The 13,060-nt window shown below is 31.4% G+C and overlaps 1 protein-coding gene across 1 annotated transcript; it reads right to left on the bottom strand.

Annotated features, from left to right (window-relative positions):
* Window positions 1-1,254: 1,254 nt before the first annotated feature.
* On the bottom strand, window positions 1,255-12,720 carry LOC116768034 (adipokinetic hormone/corazonin-related peptide receptor variant I-like). Its single transcript, XM_032658649.2, has 8 exons — window positions 12,009-12,720; window positions 8,235-8,356; window positions 5,379-5,484; window positions 4,352-4,556; window positions 3,484-3,634; window positions 2,891-3,078; window positions 2,623-2,693; window positions 1,255-2,033 (listed from the first exon to the last, which is right to left on the bottom strand). The coding sequence occupies exons 1-8, from the start codon at window positions 12,306-12,308 to the stop codon at window positions 1,920-1,922; spliced, it is 1,257 nt and encodes a 418-aa protein (XP_032514540.1). The 5' UTR covers window positions 12,309-12,720; the 3' UTR covers window positions 1,255-1,919.
* Window positions 12,721-13,060: the final 340 nt, after the last annotated feature.

Below are 13,060 nucleotides of genomic sequence, written 5' to 3'. Positions count from 1 at the left end.
ATTTTATTATAACTATAAAATCTTAAAACAAAAAGACAAGAATACAGCTCAGGCAATATAAGGTAATATTATATATTTTTATTTGTTTCAGTCTGTAACTGTTTAAGATTTCATTTCTATTCAATGTCAGCAAAAGCGCCTCTCGTAACTGATATCATCCTTTGACTTTTAAAATAATGCAAATAACGAAAGCTATTGAAGTAGCTGAGATTGAATTTTTACTATCCTTGTATCTACAACAAACATAATATAAACATACCCTGCCTCTCCACCTTCAAATGATAGACTGTAATGATTTTTGTCTGTATTTAAAACTAACTAAACTTATTAAAATTAATAAAGCCTTTTACAATACCCTAGAGCCATTTGATACAGCGAAGGTTCTCTGTAAGCTTTTCGCTATTTGTCAGTGAATATAATGAGATAATAAAACGCTTGTTTTATGTTTAATAAAAACAAAGGAAATATATTTTTTCTTTTATATTTTCCCGATCCACGTTGATGCACATTAGCCAGTGCCTCGTCGAGTAGCTGGTGCTATCAGCTTTCTTCATCAGTCCGCATACAAGATGAAACACAGATCTTACCATTTTCTAGTTATTGCATAACCACAATAATTTAAAGTATTGTATTTTGCAGAAGTCAGTTATTTATGTGGTTGGAGCAAGTTAAGTCGAGTATTTATTATACGGGCAAAATAAATGATTATTAAATAATAAATTTTAAATCTGTATCAAGTAATTTCAAAGTTTAAAAAATTTCGTAGAATTAAAGATTATTAATATATGAAATGATAAGTAAATATAGATTTCAATAATCAATGATTACAAAACCATACAAATACATTTCAACAAGGGGGCAGGAGATATAATAAAAAATACTTAATAATAGTTTTAAGCTTTTAATTTTATTATTCAGCCAAAATTAATTTAAAAATACATAACATAAGGTGTTGATGATCTCAAAGAAAATTCTACCTTCAATATAGGTGACGGTAGTTTTAATTTTTCTTAAAAAGATCTTGATTACTTTTAGAATTCTTCTCGGAAAGAATGAACATTTAAAGAAACATCGTCGATTTAAAAGAACATTAACCTTGAGGGGTTATCAATAAAAATAATATTTACATGATATTAAAAATAGACAAATCCAAAATTATAGTACTTATTAGATAAAATACACTTCAATTCGTTCGTTCATAAAATATTTTATACCAAAATTTAATTTTTTATTTAATTCAACGCACTTTTGTGAAACCATGATTACTCTTACAATTGAACGAGATATAGTTTTTATAGAAAAAATATTTGACTGCATAAAAGTTTAGGTATTTTTCAGACATCACTTCAACAATAAATGCTATTTAATAAAGAGATCTAAGATTTTCGCGAGTTTTATTCATTTAAATGAAACTAGTATTATTCGGATATACTACGCGGATTTTATTATTTAAAAACTACATAATCCCGACGTTTCGGTTATTTTGCAACAACCGTGATCACGGGCAGACGAGATGTGATTATGTAGTTTTTAAATAATAAAATCCGCGTAGTATATCCGAATAATACTAGTTTCTATTTAATAAAACTGTTTTCTTAAAGGTAAATAAATATTGGAATATTTCACATCGATATATTTTCAAGACACATCATAAACTTCAGTGAGACATAAGTAGCATTACCAAAGAACAGGAATAAATATCTTTTTACAATATCAATAAATTAAAGTCTACAATATCCCTTAAACAAAACCCTGCTTTTAACGTTGTATCAGTCTCCTTTACACTTCCTTGTCTATAACAGTTCTGTCCTATACACTATCGTAACGAGTGTTCACACGGCTGTTGATCGGGATTTACAGTATTCGCTGAGCACTCGACTTCGCTCGCTTGGAGCGCAGTATAGCCTAGCAGGTGGATGTCAGGCGCGACCACGACACTTCACTTGACCCGACTTGACTTCTCCACGTTCTGGAGGTGGAGTAAGCGTCGTCTCCGCGAATCGCACGCCCAATCTAGGTCCAACGCGACCGTTCTAGATGTTTTCCAACAAGATTTATATATAGGCATTCTATTTTATCTTTGCAAACGTATTTATATATATTTTTTATTTCTTTAAGGGGCGTTCATAAATTACGAGAGATGTTTAAGGGGGAGGAGGAGGTCGAGTCTCAAATCTCATCTAATCTTACGTTGGAGAGAGGGGAGGTCTCGGCAATTATCACACAATTTTTTTTCCGAATGAAACAAAAAAATGTATACTATTTTGGTCCATTTAATCCAGATTGTACATGCTTAAGATTTGATCTTAAGCGTAGCGTAACACGATTAAGATAATTCCCTAATTCGATTGATTATTTATTAGTGTTAACTAGTCGTAAATAAGAACCCAAGGCGTTTTTTTCTTTTTACAATAATAATGCGATTACGTAAGAAACCCACATTTTGAAAAATCTCAAGTGAGAGTGAGGGATGGTAGAGGGGCTTGAAGAGAATCTCACGAAATCTCACCAAGGGGGAGGGAGGGACAGAAAATAAAAAAAAAACACACCTCACGTAATTTATGAAAGCCCCCTTAACCGATTAGATTAATTAAACTTCTAATTTTATTTTCACCATATTACCTTAACAGATTTAGTCAAGCATGTTACTGGAACGTTGTTCCTGTTCTTCAAGGAACTTGAACCCGAGTTACCTAATAAAATAATAAGTAAATAAACTATAATGAAAAAACAATATTGTAAGCAGAAAAAGAGAAAAATTTGTTGCAAACGTACACTTTAGATCAGCAGACCAAAACCAGACTGTATAGTTCCTATGTGTAAATTTATGTGTGTATGTGTGCATATTCTCTTTGTGTGTGTGTTGCAAATAAAATAACTCTGAACTTACCAACGGTATCAGAAGTTGTGGATCTACAACAGATTTTCTTAAAAACTCTGTGTATTACGCCGCTAAGTCGTAACACATATGAACCATACACGAGGGGATTCATACAGGAGTTGGACACAGCCATCGCGAACAAGAGGTCCTGAACCTGAGGAGCGACTCGGGATGCAGACTCGCGATCAACCATATACCTGTGATACAGTTTAGCATCATCATCATCGAGTATATAACACGTCTATTGCTATTATTGCAAAGGAGAAATAAAGAAGTGCCGCTAATAATCCCCCCCCCATTAATGAAACTTATATTTTTCGGATTACTACGCGTATTTTATTATTCTAAAAACTACACACTCCTGAAGTTCGGTTATTTTGTTGCAACCGTGATCAACAGACGAGATGTCTGTCTGTGATCACGGTCGCTCAAAGTAACCGCAACGTCGGGATCATGTAGTTTAAAATAATAAAAAACGCATAGTAATCATAGAAAAATTGTGTAATTTTTTTATTTAAATGTTCCTTTATACTGTATTTATGATGACTTTGATCCATATTAATGTACATGGACTCTGTCTTACAATAGTACAACTTTCTTACCACATAGCCATTGTCGCGTACGGTAGCCAACACAGCGCGAACACTGTGACTATGATGACAGTCATCCGAAGAGTTCGACGGCGAGCTCTCTCCAGCATCCGTCCATCGGATCGCCGTAGACGAACACTGTTTATACTGCTTCGACATTTAGCTGATTAACACAAATATATGCTATTAAAATATGTCATTATATAGACTGGAAATTAAAGACAATAAAGAGTAAATTATGAAATTGCTGAATAGAAAAACTGACATATTGTAGTGTTTATATTGACACAATCACACTACTTCTTAATATGTGTGTGTATGGAATTTTGTTTGTGAAAAACATTTATACAAAATCTTTATCTCATCTATCTCATGTGTAAGGAGAGAATAGCTTAACGTAAAGATGATATGTCTTTGCAACATGCATTTTTGCTTTACTGATACAGTCACAAGTCCAAAGCTACTCGATCGTTCAAAAAGTTAATTCAAATATATTTTTGTTGCTAGCAATCGAAACGGAAAAATAATTTTAAGTGAATGTCAAATCAAGACAAAATTTTTCCTTTCGTCTGTTATTATATATTAATATACTATGATTTAAAATAGTTTCTTATTGTTTTAGATTACAGATTTTTATTTGAATAAAAATTTGAGCATTCAGGAAAAATTTCATTAACATCGGCTTTACAAGTCATGACTGTCATGAAGTCAGGTCCTAGTCGATTTACTAACGAAGCTATTCGCTATATCAAACAGCGAGTTTATCATTCTGTATGTATATAAAAAAGTTACAGAGAAATACTTTATTCATAATATTTTTAATACACAACAAACTGTTAATATAGAAACCAAAAAATTAAACGAAACGATGATATTATACCGTTAATTTCATCGCTGCTCCTTCGTATTTCACAGAAAATGCACACATAGCATACTGTGATTACTAACAAAGGCACGAAATACATGGCGCACAAACAAAACACGTTGTACGCCACTTCCAAACGGACACTTGAGAAAGCGTCGAAGGACACGCACTGCTCGAAGCCAGACACGTACGGGTGATGCATCACACGAAACACAGCGCTCTGGAATAAAAACTAGATCAAACGGACTATAATCCCTCAACAATAACAATCGGACTGACTGAGAGATTTGTTATAAAGAAAAAAGTAATTTTTGTATCAATTAAATTATTTTATAAAGGAAGGAAGATAATATTAAGATATATCATAAAGTATAGTAAGATACTCCGCGTCAAGTGGTTTTACAAATGTCCAACAAGTAATTTCGAACAATAAATCAACATATTCTTCTTGCAGAAATATTTTGTGTAAAAAATAAACGGACAATTAATCTGTGTCACGCATTATATAACAGTATTTATAGAAATTGAGTAAAGTTGGATTTAGAATTTATGGTAAATATTATAAACTTTGTTAAATAGCACTGTTACTTTCTTCCCCAGCTGAGCTCCCGTCTGAATAGGGGTTCAGAAGACGGAAGCTGTCAGCATTTCGTTGGTATTAGAGGATTCGTTGATTTAACCAATGTGCAACCAGTTCTAATTTTTACTAACATCTCAACATCATTTGCAATTTCGCGCCATCAAACTTTAAACAAAACCCTTCATACCAACGATTTCTGTGGGGCCTTAAAAGATTTATAGATTCATCCCATTCATAAAAACAAATGCCCCTTTTTACATTTCCGGTTTTTGGGATTATCTTATTCTTTGATGATTCCTCTAAATCTTATAAAAAGTCTTGGCAATAAAAACGAACACTAGACTCATCTTTTATGTGTGATAGTAATTATAATTAACTTTTGAGTTATTCAGAACATGTTTCTAAAGCGACAAACTTGCATCCAATTAGATTCGATGGGTATTTTTTATTTAAAATCCTTACCTGAGGCAGACTACAGCACAGTGCTACGGTCCATGCAGCATACAACATTTGTCTGCTTCTCTTTCTAGCCACAGACAGTTTTAGAGGATATAAAACAGCAAAGAATCTGCGAAAAATTCATATGCCATAACTATATTTTAATATGTAACAATATAAATATGAAGCAGACATGCCGTTCTAATTTAAACTTTATATCAAATGTTGGTGATTAATTTCTATAGAAATTGTAATCTTTAAATACGTTTATTAAAGTTTTTCATTTATTCACGTTGGTAGCCTAAATTTTCATTGCATTTTTTCATTTTTTTACTATTTGTTGTTCGTTATTTGTGTTATACAAAATATATTTTTTTCTATTTGATTTCATCTATCTATACATATTATAAAACTAGCTGTTGCCCGCGGCTCCGCCCGCGTCTTAGTCGCTTTTTGCATAACCATATACAATATATCAAACTTAAAATAATAACATACAGAAAACAGATGATAACAAATGACCAAACACACCACAACCAACAAACAAAAGAAAACCATTGATAGACAACCACAACCAACAAACGACTATGAATTTTCGAACCGCCTCGTAGTCATTACACAACGGAGAATCTTAACACCGGGATCTAGGTTGATGACGTATTTTATCAACTCCATCTATCGAGCACAGTGTTCAACACTACAACCGCGCCCGCGCGCCCGCGCGCACTTTCTTATTTGTTATTTTTGTTACCTCTCATAAGTTTTAATAATAAGATTAACATATATAAGAACATATTTTTTTAGTTACTAATATATTATATACAACTTAACTTAACTAATATATAATATATAACTAATCAATATTAAGTTGTAGTGTTTAAAAGTTTTGAAGCAGTCCTTGAAGTAAATTTTCAATTGACCGTAACTTCTTTTTCCCTTAAGCGATATTGACGAAACAAAGTTTTAACAATACTCCGAATTATATGTAATCCAACTGTGAAAACCGCGTTCAAATCCGTTGAGTAGTTTTGAAGTTATAACGTACCAGACAGACAGACAAAAAAACCAAAAATTGTTTTTTTTGGTTTCTATGACTCTTCTTTAATTGCCTCCTATCAGTTTTTTGGATAAATATTTCATGTACAGACATTCGATTTTTACTGTCTTATTATATGTATAGATAAAGTACCTCGCTGCATCTGTCTGTCTGTTCGCAATAAACAGAAAAACTAATGCACCGATTGCCAAACGGTTTTCACCACTCTATAGCGTGATTGTCGAAAAAGGTTTTAATATATAATTTGTCAAGGTTTTGTATTGATCTGTGTGTACATTAACGATATTTGTTGAAGGTGTCGGAAAAACATGAGCCATCTGTGAGCTTTTAACGAAAACGCTGCCAAAACCCCTTGAGATATAAGAAAACAATGTCTGGTGGAATTGTGTATTTTATATAGAAAAGTCCGCGATGGCATATGTCTATCTCTTAAGGATAACATACTATATTCATTTTACAACTTTTAAAAATTGACATTCTAAAGCGTTTATTGAAAACCTATTTACATAAATACAGTATTAAGTCTTATCAAAATAAATTACTTCGTTTTTACCGACGTTTCGGTCACTTTTCAGCAACCGTGATCACAGGCAGACGAGATACATCTCGTCTCGGGATTATGTAGTTTTTTAAAATAATAAAAATCCGCGTAGTTTATCCGAAAAATATTAGTTTCATTTAAGTGAATAAAACTCGCGAAAATCTTAGATCTCATTAGAATAAGACAAAGTTCAAAAGCTTTCCGCCCGTTATAAGGACGAAGTAGTAGTTTGTAAGAAACTAGATCATAAGAAGCCTCTGTGAAATCTTAACTGTTTAAAATTTTTCTTTTCGTTTTTAATACTAACGGTGGCTTACTTAAGGACTTACTTAAGGACCTTAGAACTTTTTTATTTATATCATTCTAGTTTTCTTGGAAGATCATCCGCGTCATAAATTTTTCATAAACACAAAACAGTTGGTATGCCTTGATCCTGTAGTAACTACATGGAATTTCTTAATAAATTATAGTACACGTGTTATTCTGATGTGTAGGTTATGTAATCGTGACGTTGCATCAAAATACGTTAGGCTATTTATGCGTTAAAGTGCAACAAAAATCCGTAAATCCGTAACCCGTACAGTTTTACACCCACACATCCACATATCCACAACCCACAAATTCTCGCACCCACACACACATCCTCATCATCATTATACATATTTTATAATATAATTGTGATAAAAAGAGAAAAGACAGCTTGAACGAATGATCAAAAAACCTGTCTTAAACTTTATTTTATAAAACGCACTCAGAAACTTTGATACACCTTCTTCGTTTCGCAACTTTTTATAGTTTTTAAATTTGCATCTAACCCACTTTATACGTCAAAGTAAAAAATATTTATAGCATCGCTTCTTTATATCCCTATTTGTTTATATTTTGGCTAGTCAATATTATTAGAATACTTTGACAAAAACATCAAATTCCTACGTCGTATATCTAATCGAAACAAAATTCTATTCAATGCAAGCAACGCAGATGGACTAAAAATAGATTTGCTGTACAAAATGAAGAAAATTAATCAAACCAAAAATTATTAGCTACAACTAATATTTGAACTACTGAAGGTCGAAGTTCAACTAAAAACTACTTCCTGAACCATCTCCCAATTAAAATTAATGATAACGAACGATGAAATGAACTTTTAAAATTATAATAAAAACCTTAATGACCTAAATGTATTTGCTATACAAATTAATTTATTTGAAAGCGTCATCCTTCCTAAAATCAGTAATAAAGCGACGATAACAAAGACAGAGGCATGTACTCAATAACAAACCTGTCAATGGAAATGCAGACTAATACGTTGGAGCTCAGATACAAACCAAAAGCTCTCATCACGAGGAGGATTTTACACAGAAGATTGCCGACGAGCCATGCGTTCGTGTATTTCCAACCAATCTGGAACAAAGCAAATACGGTGATTACACGGGAAATTATGAAAATATAGATATTTCGGTACAGTGTATAAATTAATGGTTTCGCGAGAAAGCTATTGAAAGATTCATGTCAAACTATATAGCAATAACGGACTAAATACATTATTCAGGTACAAAAAATGTACGTGAGAGTAAATAAGAACTCCGCGGTTATAAAACACTCAATAATATATAAGAAAAAGGTACCTTAACTATGTTGCCTTTTAAAACAAATAACGAAATTAACCAAGGCCTAACGAACATTGTTTTGGCAAATCTACTACATACAAACGATGCTCCTTTGATCTCTGCTCGACAGTTGTTTCTCCTCCAATTTGCACACGCTGATGATACATGAACTTGTCACTCGTACACAAAGCGAATGGTTGACCATAAAGAGCTTAAAGAACTTTTACGACAGCTCAGACAGTTTATATATAAATTAAGCTGTCAGTTCTGTCTATCGACAGCTAGGTTTTTCGAATACGACATTAAATTTAAGCGCTTGAGAAAAGATGTCCATTACTAGTGGATATTCATTTTATTTGATTTCGCTTTTTTCTTCATATTTTTATTGTCATTTTAGAGTTCTGATATTAAAAAACAAAAACATTTGAATACTATTAAAAACAATAAATTCAACACACCCTTTTATAAGTATTATATTAGCACGAAAAATATAAAATCTCCTATCACGCTGATGTATCATAGCCCAATATCATCAACTGCAACAGTTCATTAACAAAACGGCACTGTCATGGTTGCCTTTGATTTTGCACCCATAAATCTTTAAATTTGGAACGTAATTTGAGTGAATGAATGATTGAATGACAATTAAGATTGTTACATAACACTTATCAATAAACTTATGCTACAGAATATACGAAAAGGTTACAAAGTAAGTTGTTTGGTTAAGAACTTTGATTTATTACTTAAATGATTGATGTATCGAGCACATACGTTGAAATACATCCACAAAATACTTTATACATATGAAATACATCCACAAAATACTTTATTACGAAGATCTTTTGCTACGACAAAGGAAAAATTAAAGAGAACTTGTATTTTTTTCAACTTGTATTATTTAAAATATCCCAATGAAATAAAGAATTTTTGTGACATAAAAAATCTAATATATTTCGAGCGTTGCAACGCTAAAAGCGAGGAAAAGTTTTAAACTTTAACAGAATTTCGTTTGATAATCTGTTTTCAAATTCTTTATGATAAATTTTTAACCGAATTTTATCGAACTTAGACCAGAACTTGCCTTTTACGGGAGTGGCACGAAAAACTAAATTACAAAAATATTATATACAGCGACATACTAATGAAAATATTCACGTTTATACAAATAATGTGACGATTAATATGAATTATGTGTTGTCAAATAGCCTAGATAAAAACCTGGTGACGCCTCATGAAGTGACCTTAGCCTACAATGTGACAAAAGACGAGGATACGATTACAAATAATCATAAAAAATATATATGGAATCGGTGATAATTTCTCCAAATCTACGATTATTCATTCGAAATCTATTCAAATAATGCGCCTATATCATGAACTTAAAACATATCTTCCCATATCTTAATAATGTAATAAATTTCTGTTATGTTACCGTAAATATTTTGAGTGTGAGTTTGAAAATTGTTAGTCATTTTATAGGACTAACATTGGTTGACTGTTGAGAAAGCGTAGTAATAATATCGTGTATATTTAAAACGATTTCAATTTTCTAAATAAAATCTGTAATGTTTCTTAACTATTCTTATTACTTGTTTTGCTTGGTCTTGTCTTACAAATGTTCTACCATACAGAGGAATTATAATTAAATTCTATGCAGCCACAGAGTAGCAAAATCACGGAGGAATAAACAACCTCTTCTCAATTTCCTTTGTCTTAATAAATACAACGAGTTAAGGATAAAGATTTTTTTTAACTCATAGTCAGAAACTTCTACTGAAAAAAAGATTCTGAATTGAAATATATAGTCTTTTTATTATATTAAGTGTCCTATTATTTTGTTTCACGCATAATAGTTTTCGTTCAACAATTCGTAGAAAGACTTATTTTAAAATTTAAATCGGAGTTATTGTGTTATTCGAGTGACATTAATTTATTTCATAAAACTATAGTGAGTGAATAAGAAAAAAATATTTTAAAGACTTACAAGGAATATACATTTAAATAAAACTATCTTTTCGTATTTAGAATACATTTTGGTTACTTTTTTCTTTTTATTTTTGAACAAACTGGCAGTCAATTTAAATAAGGAAATCATTGACAGTTGATGTCAATAACAAGACTGACATACACTTTTCTCGATATCAACGTTTGCATTTAATTGAATTTATGATGTTTTAGATCTACTAACAATTTGACTCAGTCCAGTCTGTTTTTTATTACATTCCTAAATTAAGCCTCCATTCTACACCACACTGGCAGAATATGCTGTGCACGTCTGTGCACGGACGAAGGCCATATTTAAAACAACCTAACCTCAGCTCGATATCAACACTTTCTGACTGATAAACATTTAGATGTAAATTTTCCACCAACAAAGTTATTTCAAATTATTTAAAACCTTGAATTAAAAACAAATAACACATGTCCCAATCCCGAATATAGCTTTGTTTAAAAGTAACCTACAACTTGACAACCCATTTTATATTCGCTAGTAACTTCTTAAGAATATATTGGAACTATTGTTTGGTATGAGAATATTTAGTATAATATGTTAAACCTTTAATTTTGATATTATTTAAAAAACGAAGATAAAACATTCTAGAATAAAGTAATCAATTGAAATTAAAAAAAATATCTCAATGTTTTTGCTAGTTCACAATTCATTGTGACACTATTGAAAAACCTAAACAGCCCTTAACTTATACTTATATGATGTTTAATATTAATACAAGAAAAATCTCTCTTTCATATTAAAGTGAAGGGATAAATTCATAGCCTTGCAAAATAGAAAAATAATGAGTTTACAAATCGTAAAAAAATATTTAATAATTTATCGTCCAAAGATCATGTGGTAAAGTATATATATAAATACTAATATCACTTTACAAGCCAGCTTCAACCAAGCACTATTAATTTGTATAGAATCAATTCATTGAAAATTACATTCAATTATAGCTGCTATATTCACAGTTATATGAAATACAATTATTGGCATATTTTAAAATTTAAAAGGTTCTTTTCATAATAATTTCAAATATTAATTATGACATCGGAATATGTTGAACCTTGTTTTGAAAAATTAACATATAATATATAAGAATTATTTTTTTACACAAATTTAGAATCCCGACGAGCTCTCATCTTTATTTCCCAGGAGGCAAATTATTCTGCCTCCAACTGATAATAGACTTAAACGAGACGAACTCCTGATTACTGACAAATCTCTTAATCCTGGACGATGTTATCAAAAATAATGATTTTTTTTGCTTTGACTTCTTCCTTTTTTGGTGTTGACTTACTGTTAGTAAAATCTTACTGTTAAAATAAAGCACATTAAAATAACTATTTTAACTGTAATATAGGGCAATACGTTACGTCGTGTAAGTTATCTTCTTAAAAAGATAGTCTAGTCGCAATAGCAGATTATTGCGACACAAATATATTACCTCAAGTGGAATTACTCCACAGGTGACACAGACATCAGCAATAGCTAGATGTGTCATGAGTAGATCAACCCTGGAGCGTCTCCTCCGAGTACGAGAGAGTGCTATCAGCACTGCCAGGTTCCCAGCGGCGCCCACCATCATCAGGACACCGTACACACTGAGCACAGCACCCTGTTGTCTTCCAATATCATCCCAAGTGATGTTACGTTCTTCAGTATCGAAATACTCCCAAAACTGACGATCTACAGACGAAGTTGTAGACTCACCGTTCGTTATGTTATTCGAGTTTGACACCTCCATTGTTATATTATTAATTAATTGTTGTTATATTATTAATCAAAGACATTGATTATTCAAAGCAGTATCACTTTTTATAGTCCATTATCCAAACGAAAATTATGTTTGACAGAGTATTAACATCACCTAACAAAAAGAAAAAAAACAAAAAAATCCCAAAAATATTGTAGCGTTTTTTATATACTTAATTAATATTTATATTATATTCATATAAAAAAAAATCACTCATTAACACAAATTATCACCAGATAAAAAATAAGTAAATTTTTAAAACTTCCAGTAAGCGGTCGTAAATAGCACAATAACTCAATACTTTTATTGTTTATCCTAAAGATAATCAAACATTATAAACTTCGAACACGTTTCGTAGTTTTCAGAGGCAGAGAGTTCAAGACGTCCTCTCTTTAGCGTCTGCTATCACTAACTGTCGCACAACGTTCCAGCTTTACGGGTTTGTGCGTTGATTGTAACTAAAGCACTTTTTATCAGCAACTAGAGCCGTCTCTCAAGTTCAAAGAGCTAAGAGCTTAAATGAAACGGTAGGAATGAAGTTTTCATTACAACTCTTATTCCAATACTAAAAAGTGGATGCAGTCTATAAAGGAAATACAACGCAAATATAATTGTAAATTTATATAACGACAAGTCACGTTTTTAATTCAACGTTATACGATTCACGTAATATATCAAAATTTAATTACAATATTCTGATGATTGTACTGGAATATGTAGTTCAGTGAGAAGTTAGGCGGAAT

This window comes from Danaus plexippus, chromosome 19 (genome assembly GCF_018135715.1).
Source record: "Danaus plexippus chromosome 19, MEX_DaPlex, whole genome shotgun sequence".
NCBI classification, from domain to species: domain Eukaryota; kingdom Metazoa; phylum Arthropoda; class Insecta; order Lepidoptera; family Nymphalidae; genus Danaus; species Danaus plexippus.
The sequence above is the reverse complement of the archived record's forward strand: the minus strand, read 5'-3'. Positions and strand labels throughout refer to the sequence as shown.